The sequence below is a fragment of the Stegodyphus dumicola genome, chromosome 10 (assembly GCF_044657685.1).
Source record: "Stegodyphus dumicola isolate Sdum_Otavi_A_Nest chromosome 10, ASM4465768v1".
NCBI classification, from domain to species: Eukaryota; Metazoa; Arthropoda; class Arachnida; order Araneae; family Eresidae; genus Stegodyphus; species Stegodyphus dumicola.
Genome location: NC_140777.1, coordinates 114,781,426 through 114,808,324, shown reverse-complemented (window position 1 = coordinate 114,808,324; position 26,899 = coordinate 114,781,426). Strand labels below are relative to the sequence as shown.

Genomic DNA, 26,899 nt, shown 5'->3' with positions numbered 1-26,899 from the left:
TCGTAGGCTTTAACCCTTTGCGACACAGTATGTCCGGTGTGGACACACCTAAAAATTTCCTTCTGTATGCACAGAAAAATTGAATGAAAAAGGATTTACAGGTTACTCTGAACCTTCCTTATTTATAGTAGATGGCAGCTCAACACAAACCAGCTCATATATTTTAACCATGTTTAGTTTTTTTAGACCCTCATTTTTCAAAGAAATCTTCCATTTTTTTTAGGGTATAAAAGGAATTGTTTGAAAAGAAATTTCTATGTTACTTTTTGGCTGTATGCTAATTTCCTTATTCTATATTAGTTAAAAAATTTTACCTTGAAATCTTGCCTAAAATCAAATGGTGAACCCTAGGTGTGCCCAGACCGGGCTCACCGATAATCTAGGACAACTAAGAGTCTGTATTCTTTGTTTCTCTGCATCTCATCGGTCAGTTCATTGGCAACAATGCTCATTTCAGCACTCTTTTTGGAGCTTTATTCAATCAGTGTGCCACTTTGGGCACACCCACAGAATTAAAACAATAAGTGCTATCTTCACAAAATTTTACTTGTGTACTCCTCTAGGCCTAATTAGACTGCCAACCTTTTTTTTTTTTTAAATCAAAACTCCGACTTTAAAAGGTAGCGTGCCAAAAAGGGTTAAGCATGTGCATTTGATCGCCCCCTCTGCACATAATAAAACGTTTGGAGAGTCCCGATTATTAATTTCACTTCGACACTAAATAAAATACCTTGCTATTGAAGAAACGATCATTTTAGTATAATTTGTACTATCAGTAATTTGGCTCTGTTGCTGTGTATCTGCTTGGCACACATCTCAAACTGAAACATTCCACATAGATACATCGTTGATCTGATGCCAACCTGGCGAATTATTATTTATCATACTTTTCTTTCATCATCGCAAGTTTAAACATATGACAACCTGAGTAATGACTGATGTAGCGATGCCTAAACAATTTATGTTAGTAATTGAATAACAAAGGAGTATGGTAACCTTTTATGTTGACATTACGCTTGGTGATGATCACAGATTTAAGTTAAATGTGCTAAAAAATGTTGATGAGGAAAAATTTAACAACAATTTCTTTCCGTATGCTAAAAATAGATTTTGCTGATGATACCCATTGACCTAAAGATTACATTTAGGGCTATTTTAATTAAGAATAACTGATTTGCTATTCACATATAACCAGAATCAGCGCCAGGGCTCGTATAGCCATACCGTGTCACAGAATTTAGGACCCACAGAGACTGCATCAGGCGGTAAGATATCTAGTGCTGTACCTCAATAAGTATATGTCAGAATTTATTTATTCAGAAATCTGATAAGCCTTAAGCATATGCAAGAAACAGACATAAGCATAATAAATAACTATCAGGGCTTAATTATCTCAGTGCACGCTAAAAGCAAGATAAAATTTAATGGAACAACTTGTTAGTCGCCAAGCTCATGAGGCATAGCCAAATATGTATAGTGAAGGATAGCTAAATTTGATGATAATAGCCGCTAATTTTAAAGGTTTTTGGATATCCCAAAACAAAGGTGAAATTTTCCAATTAACGGATTTTGTAAAGAAATATGGAGAAGCGGTAATAAATGAAAATGATATAAAAGAAGTTTTTCATTGTGATGACAATGCTTCTCAATCATCAATTCAATTAATGAATGGCGAAATCTGTAGTATGGTTCTAAGTCCAGAAAATATCGTTACCGATAGTGAAGAAAGTGACAGAAATCGATATCAAAGAAAGTTACTGAAAACAAGAAAATTTCAATTGACAAATTAGCTGCAATTCTCGAAACAGCAGTTATAAGACTTCAAAATTATGTCTGTCTACAGAATTAAAGCGAAAGTATTAGCACAAAAAACAAAGCAACTTAAACAACTTACATTGAAAGAAATGTTTAACAAGGTAAACAAATAAACATTAAGCTTTTTTTTTTTTTTTTTTGTAAATGTTTATACCCTTTAGATCATAAATACTTTATTATTTCATAAATCACGATTTCATATTTTTAATTTTATAATTTCTACATGCCATCTTACTAGATTTAAACTGATGATCTAATATTCGGAAAAATCCCAAATCCGGAATTGCTGAAGTTCCGATGAGTCCGGATTTCGGACTTTGTACTGTATTAAAATTAGCATTTAATAAGCTTTTTCCTCACTTTACATGAAAATATATACAGAAAAATTGCTCACTTTGAGAAACAATTTTTGGAAGCACTATTCAAGTTACTTCGAAGTTTTAATTGGCAAAATATATTGATCAACCTAAAAAGTAATAAAAAATACAAAAAAGTCTATTTATATGAAGAAGAAGTAAAATTTTTCTCAGGAAGTGAAAGGCAGGCACTCAGTGAGTTCAGTCTGTAACAAAGCATCCATATCAGAATCACTAGAAAAATCGCTAACTATTTAGAAAAGGAATCACCCATGTCACTAATTGGTTCATTTACCATGCGAGTATATCCTTCCTCTGATAAATAGCACTTGCTTGCTATAATCATTTGAAGTCAAGACTTTCCGAAATAAAAAGGGAAGTATGCGAAATATATTTGAAACACAAAGCATAACATAACCCCACATAGTAACCTTAAGAGATCCTATACAGTAGCGAAAAGAATAATAATAATAATAAAAAAAGGTTTAGAAGGGATATCAGAAACACAAATGTTTATCTCACATGATGAGTTAAAGTGCCGAGCTCTGTATGTTTACATTAAGCTTCCCTTCCTTCCCAACAGCTGACATCAAAATTAGGTAGAATGTGATCAAACTGAAGGTCAGAATCCTAAAACTATGTTCACTTCAAAAGTAATGGACACAAGGTGCCATCTAGTTGTCTTTAAAAAATGGCTGAGCTTAAAATGAACACATGCATCACCATCCCCTAAGCTTATTCTCCAGTGATGCACAAGTGGGACACATGGCTGTGAGAGACGTTCAATGGAATGCATATATAGGACATCTATCCAGAAAAGGTTAAATAAGGTTCACAAGAAGACCATCTCTGTCAATAATTCACAGGGTTTATTATGCAAAATACAAAAAAATCATATAAAATAACATGTGAGAATGAAACTTGTGAATTACATTACACACACCATTTCAAATTCTATAAAATTCTGGGACATCAGAATACAAATACATACCTTAAAGTCAATGTGTATTCTCCTGAACCCTTATTAGAAGCATCTCTAACCAGGAATGTGCCATCTGGAGTGTCTTTTAATTTTTCATTGACTTCCTCCCTGAAAATGTTAAATGTATTGTATATTGAAATTTTAATGCTTCAGTATCACTTCTTTTCAGTTTTAAACTCTTTTATATGTAGAATAATGCTGTAAAATAAAAGGATAAGTCAAATAAAAGCAAGTTAATGAAGGAAAATCTATTTGTCAGAAATACTCTTCTTACATAAAAAACTTGTCTTGTAGTGTAATGAGTGATTCCACACTCACAGAAATGCTTTTGCAGCTCGGATAGAATTTTGTGGCTATGTCCTGCATATCTGCATTTCAAATTCTGGGATATATACTGGTTGCTTCAGTTCAAATAAGGATGTCAAAACAGTCCACAAGTCAGATAATTGTCTGGAGACCTGCCCATGGTCAGCCAAAGGTTACCACCCCTTCTGAAAATCGGCATATTGCTACAGTAGCCAAAAGAAATCCACAACTCAGCAAGAACGACCTCCACCATTGTTACATCCATGGTTGTAGTATTACTTGTTAAGACAATATCTGATAGTATACTGAGCACTGAAGGCTTCACACAAAGGGTCTGCATGCCTGAATACCAATCTCTCAACTGGACTGTCTCAGACTGACACGAGTTCAGATCTTCCCTGGAATCAGATGATAAGCATGTAAGGGTCTGGGGAGAACAATAAGAACAAGGGACCTGAAATCAGGCCCAGAATATCATCAACATCACGCACTCAGAATTGACTGCATTGTGGTGCGGACAGGAAATTCATCGCAATATCTAGCTCAGCTGTACATCTTTAAAGATTGCTCTGTGACGGCTGCATGTTATTGGGATTCTGCAGAATCTAATTCACATTCATCAAAATCTAGTCGCACTCTTTATTGTGACTATGCTGCAGCAACGGGAAAGAGACAATTCGCCATGGCTGTTTCGACATCAAGACATATTTTTCTTTACACGAGTGTATTATTTCTTGGCATATTATATTAAGTTGATTTAAATTAATAACTCTGTTTAATTTAATAATTTAATTTAATTCAACACAAAAGCATTTTCGAAAATGTTTTTGTGTTACAGTTTTATAAAAATACACTGTTACACATGACATATTAATTTTAAGAGATTAATGTGCTGACAAGATTCCAAAGTAGTACTGTTTTCCATTGAGATTTTATAAAAATGTGAATTTCCCCATTGTATGAGTGATTTCTCTGAACTAGACAATTAAAATTTCAAGAATTTTATGCAAATTCAGTAAATACTGTACCCACATAATTTTAAAATCGATAATATAACTTCTGTTACAACAGAAGTTTAGCCCCAGTTCTCTTTAACATAATTTTCCAACTCTGTGTAATTTCTTTATATCTTGTAAATTAAGTATACAAAAGGTACACAGAATTATTAAACTAAATTAATTTAATACGGGTATAATACAGTCTTGTAAAGAAAAATATGTCTTGATGGCAAATCAGCCACAGTGAAAAGTCCTACACCGCAGCAACTGGTCCTAATTTGCTCCTCATGGATGATAATGACCATCTCAATTGAGCTAAAAGAGTGGAGTGTATGAGCCTCTCGCATGAAGTGGACATCATATTCCTTTGACCTTAATATCATCAGAATTCTTTTTGATGTCCTCCAGTACCCTCCCTCTGCATGTTTTCCCTCTTCAGCCAGTCTCAGAGAATTAGAAATTCCCCTAATAGAGGATTGGCCATTGTTAGCATCTCCAGTTGATGACCTCAGTGAAGGATGGGAAATTGTTGTAAAGTTTGCACAAAGGTACGAGGTGGTGAAATACCTTATTGATATAGGTTTGTTTGTTTATAGCCTTAAACATCAATTTGTTAATGAACTACACATGATGTCACATATAATTTATAAAAATTAAATATTGCTTTTCTTTTTGTAAATAAAGCTGGTTTTCCGTAGTGCATAAATACATTTTGCTACCTTTGTGTGCATTTTGGTGTTAATCAAAACTTTGCATTTTCATTTTTGTTGGTATTACTTTCACATGTTTAAAATTTGAAAGCCAGTGTATAAACTTGCCAGCATATTAAACTTAAAGCAATGAGATACTACAGAAGAAAATTTCAGCATGTATTACAGCCATTTTAAAAATCTGCATATTGCACTACATATTAAGAGGCCATATAATACTGGAAAATAAACATTAATTTCTTTTAGTTACACAGATAAATGTCAAAATAATAATTTAAAAATTACGAACACGGAAATTGTAATCATAACATTTATTCTACTTTGTTATTACAATTTTATACAAAAAGAAGCTAAATTTTCAGTTTTTCTAGGTCTTGCTTATACTTTTAGTAAATTACCTGAGATAATTTTTTATGCTTATGTTTGCAAACATCTGTAATCAAAATCACTTCAACAAATATTGGATCAAGATTGCTGAATTTCAGAAAACTTTCCTCAGTTTGGTTGTTGTGAGAAAAATTATTTGAGCTTTTACTGGTTTTCTGTCACATAAAATTCTTTATGCAGAAGTAGCTTTCTTTCCAAAATTTTAGCAATAAAATAATCATATCCATATTTACTGTAATTTTAAATTTGATTTTTATCCAAATTCTAATCCTTTTAGTGGGCACATTACTGATTATCCATATCAGGATCTTAGGATGCAACTGACTGACAAGAGGTGGGCAGATCACTAGATTTTTACTAATGGCTGTACAGGCATAGTCCTAGCAAACTAACTACATAGCTTCACCCTAATTTTAATACAGAAGTCAAAGAATACATTAGAGAACTCTCCCATCAAATCTTTTGAAAGGACTTGCCGGATGACAGTATTTTAAATGCCACCATGCAGCACAGACACCATATTGAACATCTATTCCTTTTCAAGGATTCAAACCTGGGCTTAACAATGCAGCAACCAGGACTGCTAATCACTAACAGTGTGATGAATGCAACTGACAGCATTTATTTAACATGAAAAAACACATTTATTTAGTTCTAATTCTTATTAAAACTGTTTGGTTTCAAAACAAAGTTTTTGTTTGATAATCCTTTGTTAGATCAGTACACAAGCCAAAATTTTTATTTCAACAGATAATACAATGTTGCCTTACCTAGTAATATCACCCCAATACCATTCAGCATCACTGAGACTTTTTGGCCCCTCAACAGGACGTTGTGGAATGCTGTCATTACTACTTGGAGAAATACTCACTGATCCTCCATGCATCATAATTTCTGGGAATGGCTGGTTCATTTTTGAAATGCGACGAGGAGGAAGAGCTGAAAAATTCCAAGTGAAAATAAAAGTTATTTAACATATTTAAAATATTATTATGAATACTGCAAATACTATCAGCAAGTTAACCTGCATGAATATTTTCATGTAAGAAAAAGAGCCCTACCTGGAGCAGAGTCAAAAACAGGCATGTGCTCTCCCCACTTTCCTTTTAATAGCAAGAGTTCAACTAGTCTGATATGAGCTTCTGTATTATAAACTATCTGGCTGAAATGCAAAATATCGAAGTGGCAATCTTAATCATTATTTATTTTAAAAATAAATAAACATAAATAAAGCAAACTTTATTGTATGCTGTTAAATGCATGATAATTGCTATTTTATCATAATCTTCTAAGTGCTACTCAAGTATTTTAAAAATGCAATAAAAACTAAAATAAAACAAAAAAACAAAAACAAAACAAAACAACAATAAAAAAACAAACTGACAAATATTTTATGATTAAAGAAAATTAACGTACACAATCCGTTCCCAAGGTGGCCTCAGAAGAATATGACAGAGAACCTGGATAAGAATTGTAGGAGGTTCCTTGATACCTCTGGAATACTGCAATCGGCACACTCGACAAAAATGAGCCATGAGTGTTTGAAGAGTTGATTTATGATGGATTGGAAGTTGATGGACAAGCTGTTCGAGTGCTTGCACACAAAGTTCATCATTACGAATCCCTGAAACAAACAAATACAGACTTATGCACAAGCACAAAACTGATGCAGACAGGTAAGATTCCAGAGACTAACAATTTTTCAAAAAACTAAAAAAGTATTAGACTTCCATTATTTGGTACAAAGAACATTTTCAAAGCAACATATAAAATAAATTATATTTTTATAACAATACTCTAATCATTTATTAAATAAATGCTTCCATAGTATGAAATTCAGTACTTAGATAACAGCTGTGACACTATAATACAACCCGTTTTTCTCTGCTCTTAAATATTTAATGATTATCAATTGTTGGTAATTTAAGTTATCAAACTTGAAAAGAGTTCAAAAGAGAAGATAATATTTTCTCATAAATCCATTGTGGAGGGGGGAATAATAAAATATTTCCTTTCCAGTGTGAATTTATATACAAATAAAAATCCCTAAATACAGAGGAAGAGAACAGAGCTTAACTTCTAAAATTAGAAGTCCCAGAGCCCTATGGAAGACCGTCAGCAAAGAGGAACAAGTGTAAATAAATAAATAAAATGACTATTAAAATCATTAATAACGCAAAAATTAAATAGTTAATTATTATTAAATTAATTAAAATTAGCATTCATTAATTAGTATTTAATTAATTAGTATTTATTACAATAATTGAAGATCAAAGTAATTAAATAATTATTTAAAATTAAGTAAAATGTAAAGAGATAAAAATAAAAAAAATTCTGAAAGCTTTTAGATTTTACATTATGCCTAAAGGGGCATTTTTTAACGTCTGGTGTGCTACCTTTTTATTATTATTATTATTAAATATATGTTCTTCGCATTTAAACCATAAAATTAAATTCAACAGCACTATCACATGAGCATATCTTTAGAATTTCTTGCTGCTGGTTGCATACTGTCTTGCATGGAGATAAATTTTTTTTTTTCCTCGAAGAGTATTGCCATTGCTTGCCTTGAAATCGTTGAATTTGTTAATTTAAAAATTCGTTAAAGTGTTACAAAATATGAAATGATAATAAAATTAATTTCAAATTCCAAATTCAGGCTTCCACATGTGCATATTCAGTGGAAGATTACATTATTCAAAATTTGATGGCTCTAGGTACCGTTGTTTTATCACAATGTGAGAAAATTACCAACATTTATGGAGATTCTTCATTATTTAATTTCTTTAAATATAACACAGGGCTCTAATATTTGGTGGCAACTATTTGAAAAGTAACTGACTTTTATAGTGAACCAATGCAAAATGCCAAAATGAAATTAATAGGCCTTCTGGGCTAACACTTTTTGCACTAATAAGCAATTTGTAATATAAGTTTATTGCTAAAAATAAAATTTTTGAGATCAAAATTTCTACTGAAATTGTTGTTCAGTTACATAAAAGAAGTGCTGGAGCCTTCTTATTTAGAGCTCCAATGCACTCCGTCTAGAATTATGAGTTATCACAAAAACTAAGAAGCACCGCAGCCCGACTCCGACGCAATTTAAGCTCTGGAAGAGGACATGCAGTAATATATGTTGAAATACTATATCAGTTCATTTAACTTATTATCAATTAAACACATTTATTCAGAGAAAAAAACAAGATGAAAGGACAAAACCTGATTCCCATAAGTCCACCCCCCCCAAAAAAAAAGAAACAGAAATTTCTAAGAGATACTCAATTATTTAGTTCAATTTTATGAATAATAGTCACCAAATACAAAAATTTAGTTTCATATGTCTAAGGTGGGTATGTTGAAGGTTGAATATAATATTAAAATTAAATACTTGTAATAAATTTAAAAAAACAAATCAAAATATTTTCACTGTTATGAGAAGCTTAAAAGTGAGCCTATTCATACCTGATAAGTGACGTTTCATGATAACTTCAGCACAACTTTTAAGCAGTGCACAAATACGTCATTTGAAGTATTTATCCCAGATAAATATAAATAAAACATTTCTCCCAAGCCTCATTTTTTTTTAGTTCAATCAAAGCTTGACATGAAATAAGGATTAAGGATGCTTTAACAACACACATTTAATTTTTCATACACACATAGCATTGTAGCTTACATAGTTGGAAAGAAGAACTCAAATTTTTGTTTACCAAGAAGACTGGCACACAGCAGACTTAACTCCTGCAGAGGGAGTTAAAGCGCAATGCAATAAACACATAAACTTATGTACCATTCTTTTTCAAATTTTTTCCCCTGAACACCTTGGGTATATATACTGTAATTAAATTATGTTAAATACTTAAATTATGACCTTTCAACATAATATGAAAATGCAAAAGTAAAAAACTCGTAAAAACCAGTTTTAGCATTTAATATAATTTAATTAGAATATATTTTCACTGCTACAGCACAATTATTTCTTTGGTTAAGATAGTATTTATATTTTTTTTATATATTTAGATAGTATTTATATTTTTTTGAGAAATTAATTGATTACATCATCTCAATAATCTGTGCTTCTTGAAATTAATTATTATTAAAAAATAAATTATAAAAACAAATGCACCAAATTCTAAACCCACACAGAAAAAAATCCATGCACACTTATACCAGCCAACAGAATTCTTTGTCTATCAACTATAATCAAATTAAATAGCAACATTAATTATGGAGGAAATAAATCTCATATAGATATTATAATTTAGCAACATCTTATTCTAAAATTTAAATAACAACAAAATTCAGAGACTGGAAAACATTTAATTCCCTTTTTTACTGTTAAGATAAATGTAATAGTTCACAGTATTAATTATGCAAGTAAAATATACTTTGAACAATCAAATTTCCAATTCTCCAACCAACATTTAAACAAATTAACAATGTTTCAATTTTTTTTTGTGTGTGCGAGTCACACAAATATTCCTTTTCTATAGCATCTGCTCTTAATAAACATTTATTATTTAAGAGCAACAACATTAAAAAAAAAACACATAATTTTAGAAGCTTTCCAAAACTGAAAGGCACAGATAAAATCTTTCACACTGACTGAGACAAATTGCTTTAATGAAAACTGCAGCAAGTTTGACAGAATACAGAAAAAAAAAGAGAAAATATACACAAAATATTCTTTTTCAAATTACAATAAATTTTTATTTATTTTAAAAGAAGAGGCCTTACTAGTTGTTTCGATGAATTTGTCATAAAATTGAACAGGAAAAACAGGATTTGGGAGCTCTCGTAAGTACTTTTTTAAGGCACTGGCAATGCAATGTAACTCATAGTTTGCTAAATTTGTGCACTCTACATCTTCACTAAGTTTCTGACGTAATTCAGCTAGAATATCACTTTGTGCAGATGTTTTGTACACTCTGTACAAGTCAACATCTGAAAAAGACCAAAAATATATTTAAATCTTGAATCAGATTATAAAACCCATGCATAAATTAAAATTTTTGAAAAGTTAAAAAATCTAGTTACATATGCATAATTCATAACATAATATCATTACAGAACAAGCTGCATAATACAGAAAAGAAGAATTCTTTATGAAGCATGCCACATGAAGGATTAGTGTTTCCTTCATTTTAATTAATTACACATTTACAATAATATTACAATTTATTATACATTTCAATGAAGTAAATTTTTCTGAATTATGGCTATATGCACATCTTATACAAAATTCATTTTGTATAACAAGGAAGAAATTATTTTTATATGCTCTGTATAAGATATAAAAGTACTATAATTCTTGTAATCTAATTGTTCTTTAAAAAGGAATATTTAACTTACATAATTTGAAATGGATTTTATTTTTATTAAATCCTATGACATAATGCATAAGTGATTCAAATGAAAATCTCCAAAGTACAATAACATTTCTACAAATGATTTGTAAGTTACCAGGAGTTATTCTAGTGGCTCAAAAAAATATCAACTATAGCAACATCATGCTGCATCACTGAAGATTTGGTTTATTTAATTACAGAAAAGCGCATGAGAACTATCTGCCTAAAGGGAAGGATGCCTTTGTGGAGATTTGGAAGGAAAACTGGCTCACATACACATTACACATGGGGGAAAAGCACAAAAATACCCATACAGCCAGCTCATTCTCCTGGAATCAAACCCAGGTTGGAACTACAGTGTTCAGCAACTTTACCACTCAGCTACTGCTGGGCTATGCATCACTGAAGAAGAAAGAAAAGTCAACCAATGCAAAGACAGCTGCTCCCTTGTCAACATGCATTCCATTGGAGAAACAAAACAATTTGTGATGCATTTTTTTAGTGCAGAAGGCATTAAAAAATGAAATTCATTGAAGAAAGAAAGCACAACATGCTGATTCATGTATGTGTCCCTGAAGCAAGTTCACAAGTGGTGTAAAAGTTGAAAAGCAGCTAAAGTGACATCACTTCTGTGGAGAAGCTCATCCTATCAGCAGAAAAAATCATGCTCGTTTTCTCCTGGGATGCAAATGGAGTAATTTTGGAATGCTATATGAAAATGAGAGAAACAATGACCAGTACTTTTTATGCAGATCCACTCAGAAATCCCCTTCGCCTTCCAATCAAGAGTACACAAGAAATTTTGGGCTTCAAGTGTATGTTACAGCATGCCAACGCTGTATAGCACACTGCCCATTTAATGATTACAATAATCTAGGATATGATATCTGAATATTTCACATATTCACTTTTTCATTAGTAAATTTACATATTCTAAAGGATGAATGAGATGGAGAAGGAAAGAATTTCTGATGGAGTTACAAATGCAGCAAATAGAATTTTTCTTAGGAGGAACTGCAACTTGAACTGGAATACATGCATTACACTTTGTGGGAACTATGCTGAAAAATGCTTATGTACAAATTTCTGCATTTATTTATTTGTCTCATTGTAAATAAGCAAGGTCTTCACTTGAATCATCCTAGTAAGTGAAATAAATTAAATGTGAGATCTCTCAGTTGTCCTGTGTAATTTTGTTTATATATGCAACAACATTAGATAGCTTTTGAGTTTTATTAAAGCCACACTGCTGTTGCAAATATTACAGATTTAATTTAAAAAAAAAAAAAAAAAACTGATCATTTGCTCTGGAATAATTTGTCACTTACTAAGACTGTTCCAAATGGAGATATATACATGCAATATGCAATCTGAATTTTCTGTTCAAAAACAACCTACTAAAAGCCCTCAGTGCGCAAAGGACTTAAAAATCTGTACTTCAGTTACCAGACAGCACTATACTACATCATAAATGGAAAAATGCTGTTCTAGTAATCAGTTTGGTTATAATTTATTATCCAGTTGATTTTAACATGGTCAGTATAAAAATATGGAAAGCAAATTTATTTATATTGTACACTGGAGTATCTTTACTTAAGATTTATAAAATAGTAGAAAGCAACTAAATGTACTGATATTATCCAACCTTAATTGAAAATTAAAAACACAAAACCAAACAAAAAACACACCAAAAACCTTTTACAAAAATTTAGCTTAATGACACAAAATTAATTTTAATTATTTTTGATTAAATACAAAGAAAGAACCTATACATGGAAAATCTCTAAATAAATTTTGCTGCCACAAATAAATGCTTCAAAGGAGATCCAAAGGGTGCATAAAAATAAAAAAAAGGACCAAAAATGTGAAACTGTTCAAGAATATAAAAAATATTTTAATGCATACTCCAAATTATTTTTGAAACATGTCAATCTGTAAATGGTTAACAAAACTATCCCTCCAAAAAAGTTTTATTTTAATGTTACTCATACCTAAATGTATGTTACATTCAAGTACACTTTATAGTGGATTGTTTCAGGAAAATACGTAATTAGTGCCCCGCAAGCAGATGCGATTACATGCATATAGGGGCTGTATCATGAATGAAAGAAATGATATCATGCAAATTAAAAATAGATACAAAAAAATTCATGTTTCATGAGATTCAAATATACTTTTGTGATTACTTACTGTTTACAGCAGCACCACGAGTCTCAATCTCATGTATACATCGAAGGACTAGAAGAGGAGCACTTTGAACTGATGGCAGAAATTGATAGCTTAAATCTTTCCCAAATATTGCTATATATAAACAAAAGGGAAAATTATATGCATAAGAATGACAGTCAACAACTGTAATTGCATTCATTTTCCTCCCATGAACCGACACTACCTCAAAAAAGTTAATACTGAAGAAAAGTCACAATACCTGATATTAAATTTCTACGATTAGCTTTCTCTATATTGTCTGTATTGCACCTCGGTAGGCCAGTTGCTGCGCAAGTACGATGCCATATAAGGCCACACTCTAAGAGAATATTAATATATATCATATTAGAACAGAGTAGTTTATTTCAAAATACTGATTTAATACCAAATGGTACCAAAATGTTTTAAATTATAAAACAGTTATAGAATTTAAAAAGTACCAAATAAATATAATTTCTAAAATTATTAACTGATATAGTTTATCATATTAGGAAGACAGCTTAATAATACATGATGTAATGGTTAATTAATGAATTTTCCATTCGCCTCAAAACACAAGATTAGGTTAATAAATGAATTCAGATTCTGTTGCATATAAAATTCAATAATAATTATTAGGATTTCAAGTAATTCATTAAAATTTAAATTTACCTAGCAATATTTTACCTATGCAATAAATGCTATAGAGAAGATGTTTAATTTCCTTCATAAATATTAGAGTAATACTACACAAATTCTGTTTAAGCATATGTTCTCCTATGCATGTATACAAACTACCTTCACGTACTTCTAAAGAAACTGGTTATTTATAATCAACAATGCTATTCAATAAACAGATAATCTGTGATCTTATAACAATAAACAAAAAAATGTTAACTTTTCACTTCTCTAAACAGGACATTCACCTGCTTTACACATATGATGAAAGATAGTTTAAAATTGAATATAATTTTAAAACTCCATTGTATTGCATCAATTTTTAAGTAAATCCTGCAATTTCAAAAAAGTAAAAATGTACTTATGTTCAAGAATAATTTTTACTACAATTATTATTGGAAAAAAGAAAAATTCCTGAAGATTTGACTTTCCTAGTGAAAAGTAACAAAATATTCATGATCATCATGAAAACTTCTCTTAGATATCACTGGATCAGGCATGTTGTACATATGCTTCAATCTAATCTCAGAATTAAAAACACATTTGATTACTCGATCAAGTGCGTCTACATCAACCTTTTTTACCCCATGCACCCATTTCACCATTGCTAGATGATTATCCTCTCCTTTCCAAAATTCAAAATATACATATTTATTTATTTTAATTTAGATTGCTTTCTAATATGTTTGATAAATGAAACAAGAAAAAGTGTAGAAAATGTTGATAAATACTAACACTTGAATAAAAATAAATTTTTATATTCATAAACTAAAAAATTCTTTATGGGTAAATAAATGGCTGACCACATTCCTCTCCCTGAAACTATGAAATTCCACACTGGTTGAGGACCCCTCATCTATATCTTAACATAACGCACAAAAGCAGTTTCTTATGCTACACTAAAAGTAAGTTCCAGAATATAGTTAAAGTCACTAAAAAAAGACATTTTATTTTAGAGATTTTATTTTAGAGATAAGTATGACTAGAATTGGATAAAACTTTCAGAGAAAAAAAAAAAAAAAAAAAAAAAGAATTAATTTTAGAACCACATGGAACTTGGATAGCTTTACATTTGTCTTTTTGATACCAGCTCTCAAACACATAACATAAATCAATAGTTCAGATATTAAAATGATGAGAAAATGAATGCTTTTGACTACAGATTTTGAGATTTTGATGTGCATGAAAATTCAAGAAAAAGAAATTATATACAATTTGTTTTTTAAAACTTAAATTCCTCCCCAATGATAATAAACAAATAATAATAATAAAAAAAAAACTTTTTCTCTACCTTGGCATACTACGCCTTGGTGAATCAAACCATGAAGATAATTATGACATTTATCACACTGCAGAACACATGAGAAACTTTGTTCAAGAAGCTGATGATTTCCAGTAGGAGATGATCCTGTAAATATACAGAAAATAATGTAACTGGATATAGACAATATTACAACTGATACAAAATACATAATATTTTATAGCAAACCTAGAAAATATCACAGAATGACTTTGAGTTTTACTTAGCAAAGAAAACATATTACCATCTCTATATGATATGCCCATCTGTGCCTTTGCTTCGTGTAGAGACCTCTGTAAGAAAATGAAATTCAATAACAAATTATTTTCATGATGAATAATGTACATTACTTTTTCCTGCATTATTCACTTCTATATATACACACAGCAAATTGAAGTTTTGAAATGCAGCAAAAATAATTAATTCTAGTAATCATTTCAAAGAATTAGCATGAACAAATATGTAAAATTCTATTAACAAAACATATATTTTTGAAATTAATGCATGACAGAACTGACAGCTATTATAATTCCATTCAAATGATTAAAAAAGCATAATCCTCTTTAAAAGGAAAGTATTTAAAACAGCTATAAATAGCACACATATTCTGCAATAAAAATATATAAAAATACAATATAAATCATCAGATAATAAATAGCACACATATTCTGCAATAAAAATATATAACAGTATAAATACAACTCATCAGATAACCACATAATAGTAAAAAGTTTAATTACACTTAATTTTAAAAAGTAAACTGCAGCTATAATAAATAAATCTATGATAAAGAATTTTATAAATTAAAATAATTTTATTATTTTAAAATTTATGCTGTTAAAATAATATTCGTGTATACATCTTAACAGTTATTCTTACTAAAAATAAGGTTTAAAAATTATGAGAAAAATTTTAATGAAATAATTTAACTTACACTTACATTTAAGTTATTTCTTTGACAAAGATCATCTACACAAACAAGAATTGCTTTTTGATGAAATTCATCTTTAATACCCATATTCTAAAAAAAAAAAAAAAAAAAAAAAAAAAGAGAGAGAGAGAGACAAATAATTAAACAAATACTTATTATAGTTATACATAAATATTCATGCATATAAAATTAAAAATTACCAGAAAATATCATACAAATTAGACTTTATCAAATGGTGATATATTTGGGGAAGTTTAAGAGCTTTCTTAAGCACTTGCACACTATGAAATTTATGGATCTTAATACTAATTGAAGAACAAATAAATAAATTTTGGCAAAATGATAGGAACAATTATTATTTTATCAGCTAGCTTCAAAATTTTTTGCCATCACTACAGACAGAAAACTGATCATTCATAAATCTTACAGTAACAAAACCTTTTAAAAAATATTTACAGGTTGAACTTTTTCAGCAACTTTCAAGTACTATCTACAATGGTTCAGCATAAACAAGAGGGAGAAATGAAATCACAGTGTGATTCACTTAACTGTGGGAATCATAATGGAAAGTTTATATATTAATATTAAATGACAATTCTAACATGACATTATGATGATTCTAAATGATGGTTCTAATATGGCATTTCTGAGTTGGTATTATAAAGAAATATATCTGATGATTGGATTATTGACTATGAACATTGCTTTTATCAAAATCAGAATTAACTTTTTTTCTTCCCTCTACAAATTTTTGTTGGGATAGTTTTGTTTCAGAAAACATTGTTATATGTAATAAGAGCATTCAAATTCATTATCAAATTTTTAAAAAAGAAGCAATCTTAATTAATAAACATGGCTTTCATGGTAAATAATATTGCAAAGGGAATTTCATTGGAGTGAAGGTGGCATGTTACTCTCTAATTTTCATTATAAATTTAAAAAAAAAAAAAAAAAAAAACACTGAGCAGAGAGTGTTAGTGTGAATATCAATATGCTAATCCAAAATCTCAATGAAATACCTAAACGCATAAAAAATTAGACAGCAGTAACAACAGAAGACTTACCATTAATTTATCTCTGTCAAGTGTCATAAGATCAATTCCTTTGATGTCTTTGGACTTAAATAACTCAGCATACCTATACAAATTGAGAGCAGCCATCCACTCCACAACATTCGAAGATGTCCACTGGGTAAGAGGCTAAAAATATATATCTATATATAACAAATATTCTCTATTCGTATAAAGCAAATATAAAATTCTCTATTTGTATAAAGCAAATATAAAATTAAAATTTTTAATTTAACTAAGAAATTTTAATTGCAAAGAAATCAAAATAAAAATAATTACTATTGCCGTGAACAAATTTACAATATCATTTAAATTCTAAGAGCATATGTAAATTAATTGCACTTATCTTAACCATGAAAAAATATATTATCCCAAAAAATTAAATTTATTATTCCTAAAAATTGCATAAGTGAATAATTGTTGAGCAGGCAGGAGACAGACTTATCAAGGGGAAGTTCCCCCTAAACCACGAAACACGAATTGATACAATTGTAATATTTTATAATATTTGGTGTATCTTGCAATCATTCAATAATGACCAAATTCATGGCAGATGTCAAGTGAATTATCGCTAGGTCTAAAGTAACAACTGAGGGCGCAAGAGATCTTTTATTTAAAACTAAATAAGAACAGAAAACATACTCAGCCTTCCATTCTCAGGTGTTTACACTCAGGCAACCCTTGTGGTGATACAACTTAACGTAACAGTAAGTCAAATGTAAAATTTAATTTAAACAAGCTAGTAGGAGAGGCTACACATAGCAATTAATGGCTCAAAACTTGGATGGTGTGGATATTCAACTGTTAGCAATTATAATGCAATGCCGAAGATTAAAAATCTTATCTGAATATTGCAACCTAGTAATGTTAAAGATCCAAAACATAAGATAATTAATTAATTAACATAAAGGAATCTTACAGTTTCGTTCAATGAACATTAAACTCTGAATTCTACCGACAACAAGACATGGAAACCAGTCAATTTAAACTGCTATCACTTTCACCTGTGAATTCTGCAGTATTGCAGGAAAAAAAAAAAAAAAAAGAGTACGAATAAAGCATTCGTTGGAGGAACAAGCAATGAAAAATCTACCGCCGTTGGCTTGAAAAATTTCGCTTAGGCGATGTGAAGTTACAAACGAATCCCGTGTCATTGCACTTTTGTTGATTCGAATCAATTAAAATATTCAATCGAATCAGATCCAAGAGATCCCCCAAACATTAAATTGCATACCTTTCAACAGTTTCAAGGCACTTAACAATAATAAGAAAGGAAAATTGACAAATGGCTTTCAGAACTCACAGATGAAAACACAGCACGGCATTTGGAAGTATGCTTTACTTAAGTAAGGTTCCTGCAAAGAACTGCCATTGCGAATGAGAAGTGGATATTTTATGAAAATGGTATACGTTCGACAATCGTATATCGTGGAGCGACTGGATATGAAAAAAACTTCAGAAAGGATACCAAAAGCACTTTTAAAGAACATGTTTACCATTTAACGGTCTTTTGCTAGCTTTATTCATTACGTATTTCTCTCCCGAGGTGAAACGATAAACGCAAGGTCCATTCTGTACCGATACAAATTGTGCCTTAAGCAACTAGACATGACGCAGTATTGCTTCAGTATAACACTAAACCACAAATGACATTGTCAATAATAGTTAGACCATATACGACACTGTGAACAATGGAGCAAATCAATACTCTGGACCATAAACTGTGCTTCTTCCTTCATAATATCCTAATTATTCTCCAGATAAGCATTTTTACTGACAATTGAGCCATTTTTGATTGATTTTACGAACTGCTTTGCCAAAGATGAATCAATTTAACAGGCAGGGGACTTCATTACTTCCACACACACTGATTTTTACAAATGTCATATAAATGACCTTGCCCCACAGGCAACAAGGCACTGATGCTGCTGAAGATTACTCTGATTAAGTAGTTGGTTTTCTTTTCTAAACTCCCCCCCTTTTCTTCCAAAAGTCCTTAAAATCGGACATTTCCTTTGCAACAAGACAATGTTCATATAAAAATATAAAAGTTAGCACTAATATTATTTGATCTCATTCCCATGAATTACAATTAATAACGTTTGAAATAGTATCTGTTCCAGACGTTTTCACTCAGCTAATATGCCACCAAATATAGATTGCTGAAATGAAAGATTGCTGAGATGAAATGGTGTCATTAAAAAGACAAACTCTGAGAGGAATTCTTTGAACATTATATTACATTGTTCCCTATAACATTGTTTCTGTTTATTTATTTCAAATTGTTCAAGCATTATTTCTTAGTGTTATTGTTATATAAATGACTGTGCCAATCAGCTTTTGGTTTCCTTAAATAATAATCAAATCTCATATCATAATTTGACTCCAACATTGTTTCAGCAAAATTTTATCTTATTTATGTTACTATAACATATATTAAACCAAAAATTTTATTAATATCTTAAGAAATTACGCACATTAAATATTGATCATGCCTCAGAAATTTTAACATTTGCCAAATAAATATTTATGCAATTTTTGTTACATTTTAATAAATTTTATTTTTTCTAAAAATGTGGAAAGGAACCCTTTCCCAAACAAAATCTGACAAATGATCAGTTTAACTGAATATGGAAAATTTCTTACTAATAATGAGCTCATTATCTATTTTAATACATCTCACAGATGAAAAACAAATACAGTGTTAGCAAGAAATAGTTTCTCACTTCAGAGCGCTCTAGAATGCATGGTATTGGTTCAAATGAGATAAAACTTGAACTACAAATAATTCAAATGATGCACTTGATATTTAACTAAATACAAAAATTTTAGTACAAAAATCCGTTGATAGGTGGCGTTATAATATAAATGGTATTTATTTGCATCTATTGAAAATGTGAAACACCATTTGCATTACAGTGCGTGCCTATTAGCTTTATTCTTTTGATAAAAAGAAAGCGACTTTTGCACAAGCATTAGTTACTTTTCTGAACATCATGCCTACGTTGCAAGAAAAAGCCCTGCTGTTAAAGGTAGAGGATAAAAGCAAATCCAGTTCTCTAAGGGTAAAAATTGTGGCTTTCACTGTCGTTGAAGCCAGCAGTCAGCCTTAACATGGTAGGGTGAGCATGCCAGTTGTTTCTCGTATATTGGATATGCCGCATTCCACTGCACTAAAAATCTAACGGAGGATTTTGAATTTTTATCTGTATAAAAATCAAGCCTGTTCACCTTTTGCAGGATGACTGCAGACTCAGAGGTTCGTAAAACTTTTGCATTTCAATTCCTTACTCTAATGGTGGTTGACCCACTTGGCCATGAAACATTCTGTGGAGAGATAAAGCCCACTTTTGCCTCCAATGGGCAAGTTGACACCCACAATTGTCGAATTTGAGTAACAGAAAACCTTCAAGCTATCTAGAAATAACCCTTGCATCCCTTGTGGTTTTATGGCTACTTTTACCATTGGACCGTATTTTCTGAAGAGATGGAATCCAAACCTGTTCCGTAACAGGAAAACGGTATAGTGATATGCTGAAAATTTTGTAATTCTACAATTTCAACAGTGTGGATGCCTTCAGGACATGAATTTCATGAAGGATGGTGCACCTCTTCACACTGAACATTGTCTAAAGCAATTGCTAAGGCTGCTATCACACGTCCGTTTGCTTCGGAAGAACAACTGTTTGGAACAATTTTTCTGTTTTGTCACAACAGCCAATCCCCACAGATCGCTTTGTGGTTAACGCAGGCGAAACTGGTTCTTCATTACAAACAAGCTGATAGCTAATTGGTTGAAAATGAACAACCTGCAATTTTTTCCGAAAGGAAGGGTCCTCAGATATCGCACTTTTGCTGACAAAATTGGAAACGCCCTCTCAACTACAAGAAATATTAATATTACTTCTTTTCTTTACAATATTTAAACTCAAGACATTCCAAAAGAATCTCATATTACTATCGGCTTATTGGCCGACGATACCGCTATCCTAACTCAAGCTTCAACCATCAATACTGTACAAATGTTTCTACAAAACTATATTGGAGCTTCTTGAAAACTGGATGACGCTGTGGAAAACTGCCGTTAACACTGGCAAAACCATAGCCATTATTTTCAGAAAAGGACAAACAAACTGCCTTCCGCTTAATCCCATCTTCTTTGACGACGATATTCAGTGGACGGATCAAGTGAAGTATATTGGAATCACACTTGACAAAAAACTTTTCGGCAACATTTACACGAAACTGTCAGGAAATTCAATATCTCAATAGCTACTATGCGTCCTTTCCTCGGCACATCGCAATTTGACTATCAACAATAAAATTGTTTTATACAAGTCCATCCTTAGATTTACTTAACTTTAGGCAGTCTGGCATGGGGACACGCCGCTAAAACCCACATAAAAAAGATCCAAGTTATTCAAAATAAAACCCTTCGTGAAATTATTAATGCACCCTGGTTCATCCCAAATTCATATATTCACAGAGATCTTCAAATTGATATTATACAAAATTTTATCAAAAAACTTGCAACAATTTTTTTTTCCCTTCTGTACTATTGCATCCAAACAGCTGTATCAGTTCTTTGCGATGCTCACCTTTTCCTAGAGAAAAACATAAATATCCTTCGGATATTCTTACCTAACATTTTGTTAATTATTTGAAGTACTTACTACCTTACTTATCCAACTTTTTTTCACACTGCTTGTCTATTTTCAATCATAACATCTTTCTTCGCCGATTGATGGCGGCTAAGTGAAATATCCCATTCAACCATCTCGATTCTTCTTATCATCTTTTTGTTGTTTCAGACATTCTTTCATCTGATGCAGAGTAAAAGCGCTCTCTCTTTCCATTCGACACAAGTCAAAGGAAGGGAAAAAACCGCGCGTCTTTCTTTCAATAGTAAACCAGGTAGAAAAATTGTCCGAAACAGTTGTTCGTGTGAAACAAATACCGTGTGATATGGGCCTAAGATAGCATTTCACAGATGAATGGGTGATCAGCTGGCATTTTCCAATAGCATGGCCTCCTCGTTCGCCAGATAACACTCTCTGTGACATTTGGTTATGGAGTTTTCTGAAGGATAATATCCACCGTGAGAGAACAGCATTAAACGCCCTGTTCTTAATAATCTAGCGACTCACTACAGTCAGCTGTGAAAAGTATGGTTCTGTGATTACAGCGCACTGTTGAACATGAAGGGGAACATATTCAGCAATTATAATGTTACTTAGTCATATTATTTAATTAGTGCCAGCTATTCACGGATTTTTGTAATAAAATTTTTTATTTAATAAATATCAAGTGCGTCACTTGAATTATATGCAGTTTAAATTTTATCTCATTTGTACCAACAGAATGCCTTTTAGTGCCCTCTGAACTGGGAAAACTTAATTTCTTGGTAACCCTGTACTTTACTTTTCATTCCTTCCCAAAATACATCATAATTTCATTTTTTGTACTCCTGGGTGACAATTTATTAATAATTTATTACTCTGAACGTTTTGAATATATTGCATTCCAAATGCATATTAAAGTTTTTCGCTAGAAAATAACAAATCATCACACTGGTCATCAGTGTTAAAAAAAAAAAAAAAAAAAAAAAAAAAAAAAAAAAAAAACAGCCGATGTTAAAAATGTGAACTGCGCTAGCCAGGACTCGAGCCCTGAACTTCTCTCAAATACGCATGAAGTATGCTTGCAACACCACAAAGGCATGTGGAAAGGAAGAAGAAATATCCAATATACTCCCCTTTTCAATGGCGACTGAGGATTAGGGGACCCAATTGCCAAATCTTGGTGGTGACGAATTATGGTCTACCACATTTTAGTCGGGTGTTTCACAGTCTTTAGTTTTTTTTTTTTTTTTTTTTTTTTTTTTTTAAAGCTGGTGACTTGGTCCACTCCATTTTAGTTCGGACATCAGTTGGTCATTATGATTAGGGGGGGGACAGTGAAGCAGGAAATGTGAAAAATGTGCAATGACCTTGCCTGGACTCGAATCCTGAACCTCTTGAATACGCGTCAAGTATGCTTCCAATTACACCATGAAGGCATACGGAAAGGAGGGAGAAAATACACTGCAAAATTTATTGTCATATAGGTAGCTAATTACATAGGTCTTCAAAGCTGTATATATGATAAATATTCTTATACTAACTGCGCAATATGCTTGTACGAGTAATATAAAATATTCATTACTGATAACATTTATGTATGCTGAACAATTAATTATATGATGCTTTAATGAAAAATAATATATTTTATTTAAAATAATATTTTTATATCTTAGAAATATGTCTTACAACACATTTTTATGAACTACAAAATCTTTTTTGAAAAAAAAAAAAAAAAAAAACTTCAACATCTATTTATATTTCAAAGCAATGGTAGCATAATTTCTGAAGCTATTAAATCCCTTACAATAACGGAAACCTCTCTCTATTTGCTTCCACTATGTTCACAGGTTCACAGACGCATTATTATATTATTATCCGAAGTTTCATCATACAAAGACTGAATCTTTTTTAATCATCACAATCCAACTATTTCACAAACTAAAACAAATGCCTACATAATCAGGGGAGAAAAAAAAATTTCTTTATAAAATTAAATGAAAAATAAATAAAAATAAAATTTTAAAAAAATCTGAAAGGTTTCAGATTTTAAATTACGTCCAAAGGGGCGTTTTTTTACCGTTTTTGTGTGTTACCTTTATTTATTAAATATCATGTTCATCGCACTTAAACCATCAATTTCAGTTCAATAGCAATGTCGCAAAATAATTTTAAAATGAGCTTATCTTTAGAATTTCCAATACACAGTTCCGCGCGCTGGAGATAAAAAGGTACCACCCCCCCGTAGACTGTTGCCATTGCTCGCTTTCAAATCGTTAAATTTGTTACTCAAAAATTCGTTGAAGTTTTACAAAATATGAAATCGATAATAAAGCAAATTCCAAATTTCAAATGTGGGCTTCCACATGCTGATACTCGCAGTAGGATTAGGTCATTCAAAATTCGATGGCTCTATGTACCGTTGTTTTATCACAATGCGAGAAATATACATACACTTATGCAGATTTTTTATTATTTAATTTCTTAAAATATAATGCAGGACTCTAACATTTGGTGGCAACAGTTTGAAAAGTGAAACGGACATTTATAGTGATTCAACGCAAAATCGCAAAACGAAAACAATAGTCCTTCAGGGACAAAGCCCCTTTGGAGTAAAAATAAACAAATGAATTTAAACTTGATTATTAGATTAAAAAAAAAAACAAGTAAATTTATACTCGTAGTTAAAAAAATTAAAATTAAATAAAAGTTCAAAAAGCTTAATTTTCACATCATCATTAAAGGGCAAAGCAGAATGTTTATTAACCAGGGCAGGATTTACGTATAAGCTATACAAGCTATAGCTTAAAGGCCCCCGCTTTCTTGCGCCCCCAAAACCCTCTAGGTATCCTAAAATCATATTTGACATATTTGACACATATTTATAATATATGGACTTATAAAGGGCCCTATATCTCAAATAGCTTAGGGTCTTATCAAGTCTACATCCGGTCCTGTTATTAACCGCTAAGATTAGGCATGCCAAAACCATTTAAATAAATCCTCTACGTATAACACCAATGCCTTTACAAGAGAATTTAATTTTAGTACATTAAAAATATAATCTGACCACAGGATTGAATTATATCCCTTTGATAAAAAATCCTCGCGTCAGCACATTGCAATGCTGGAGCAAAATTCCTCCAATAATCGCGCGATAATAACTCCACTCGCAAAAGCGTATTCATACACTTACTAATAATGACAAAATCAAAAGTAACAAACAACGAATTGCTAAATAGCGCATATACGAAAGAAAGAGTACAGTCCGAGGGCAAAAGGTGGGGGGGGGGGGGGGGGTATCTGACGTTCTACTGGGCCGATTGACGAAATTCAAACAGCGTTTTTCATATCTCGAAAGCGCGACTTAAGATATATATTAGATTTATATATAGCATTTTTCTAATATAGGTATTTTGACACGAATTCGGACTTTTTCTGAAATGACATGCCAATTTTGCTCCATATTTCGATTCTACGACTCAAATTTGCCAAACTGCCAAGTTTTGTAAAAGTCGCAAGAGTAGTTTTTAAAAAAGTTAGCTCTCAAAATTTTAGCTCCTCAATGTTAATTAAATATGATACACAGTTATTAATATCTCTTTTTTTACTTATTATTACTAACTTACTTTTTATTGAACTTACTTGATTCTTCCTTTCATATTTCGAAATTTAGGTTCATTCCAAATAAAATTCGCCCATTTTTTATGATTTATTTTTAAAATTTGTATTTTTAAAAATTTTTCGAAAAATATTTTGAATTATAACCTATAATATTTTTGCCATCACCTTAAAGTAGATGTATTTCTAAGCATACCTGCAGAAAATTATAGTTTCTTATACAAAATTTAATTTCTAGGCATAATTTGAGTCGTAGAATTGAAATCGCGGGGGGGGGAATGGTGTTATTTCAGAAAAAGTCCGATTCGGTGTCAAATTACTTATGTCAGAACAACTGCTATATATAAATCTAATATATATCCTAAGTCACGCTTTCGATACATGGAAAACGCAATTTGAATTTCGTCAATCGGCCCAGTAGAACAGGAGATATAGAACTGTCCCATTGTTTTTGGCGCACTGATTATTAATTAATCATTGAGAATATGAGAATAGTTCAATTATTACGGGACTGTTACGGAAAATGTTTTGAGGAAGTTGGCACGAAGCTACACATAACTTTCCTCTTTTAGACTAGCCAAATATCGGATTCAGGAAAAATTACAAGTGTTTTGTTTTTTGTTTCTTCAATACATGGACGCTAGTGTCAAATAAATGAGACTATGATATACTGCTCCAATCTCCGAAAGGGTCTACCAAAACCAATGCCATCACTAGGAGGGGCACAGAATCGTATAACGTTTTCCTTATTTTTTCCCATTGAAATTAAATGCTACACATTAAAAATTAAATGTAGCACAGGGTACATGGTTTCGAATCCCCTCCCCCAATCTCGCAAATAAACAAACAACTCCCCCCCTTCCCGAAAAAAAATTGGATTGAAATTTTTTAGATCGGATTCGTTTTAATCCTACCTGAACTGAAGCACTGTTAAGAGAGGGAAAGACGATTATACATTTTCACATACATTTTGAAATAAATGACTAGTTATCTAGGAATACACGCAAAGTTTGAATAAATCATAAACCAAACATATAAATGCAAAAATGCTCCGACAACAATCGCATGGTGATAGCTGAACCTGCTTTTGGTGCAAGATGAGAATATAAAAATATCACAAACATTAAAAAAAAGGGGGGGGCTGGAAATCATTAGCAAAACTGCAACATATGTCTCGCTCAATTATAATTAGCGCCATAATGATGGCGTGAGAGCACACCTATGGGCTCGTCGTGCATATTTAATCACTTTAAAGCGAGTGGTAGAACAAGGGCCGAATTACACAGCAGGGGCATTACCCCACTTCTGTTACTCGCACCTGCGCTTGCTTTTTTTTCTTCAGATTTTTTTTAAACTCTGAAATCTATGCACACCTCCAGTCCCACTGTGTAGGCGCGCAATGAAGTACGCCAGGAAGGGAAATATAACGTGCATTACAAGCCAAAGGAAGGGTTAAAAAACGGAATGGCAAGCAAGTAGAAAAGGAAGGGGGATAATGAAAAAGGGAGGAAAGTACAGCGAAGATAAATCATTTCGACGGCTGCCGCACGTGGATGACCTGGATTCAAGTTCGTTTCTCCTCCTAGGTAAG

General features: G+C 31.4%; 1 protein-coding gene across 2 annotated transcripts in view; it reads right to left on the bottom strand.

Moving 5' to 3' along the window:
* Positions 1-26,899, bottom strand: part of LOC118202418 (phosphatidylinositol 3-kinase regulatory subunit alpha-like) — a 313,423-nt gene that overhangs the window by 17,262 nt on the left and 269,262 nt on the right. The window contains exons 6-16 of one of the 2 annotated variants that reach the window (XM_085825402.1): positions 17,063-17,197; positions 16,002-16,088; positions 15,312-15,360; positions 15,059-15,175; positions 13,331-13,429; positions 13,093-13,203; positions 10,292-10,498; positions 6,971-7,178; positions 6,616-6,716; positions 6,325-6,493; positions 3,163-3,261 (exon numbers count right to left, since the gene is read on the bottom strand). In XM_085825402.1, the coding sequence (XP_085681528.1) occupies positions 3,163-3,261; positions 6,325-6,493; positions 6,616-6,716; positions 6,971-7,178; positions 10,292-10,498; positions 13,093-13,203; positions 13,331-13,429; positions 15,059-15,175; positions 15,312-15,360; positions 16,002-16,088; positions 17,063-17,197 (1,382 nt within the window). The remainder of the gene's footprint in view (positions 1-3,162; positions 3,262-6,324; positions 6,494-6,615; positions 6,717-6,970; positions 7,179-10,291; positions 10,499-13,092; positions 13,204-13,330; positions 13,430-15,058; positions 15,176-15,311; positions 15,361-16,001; positions 16,089-17,062; positions 17,198-26,899) is intronic. The other variant, XM_085825403.1, reaches the window with a different exon arrangement.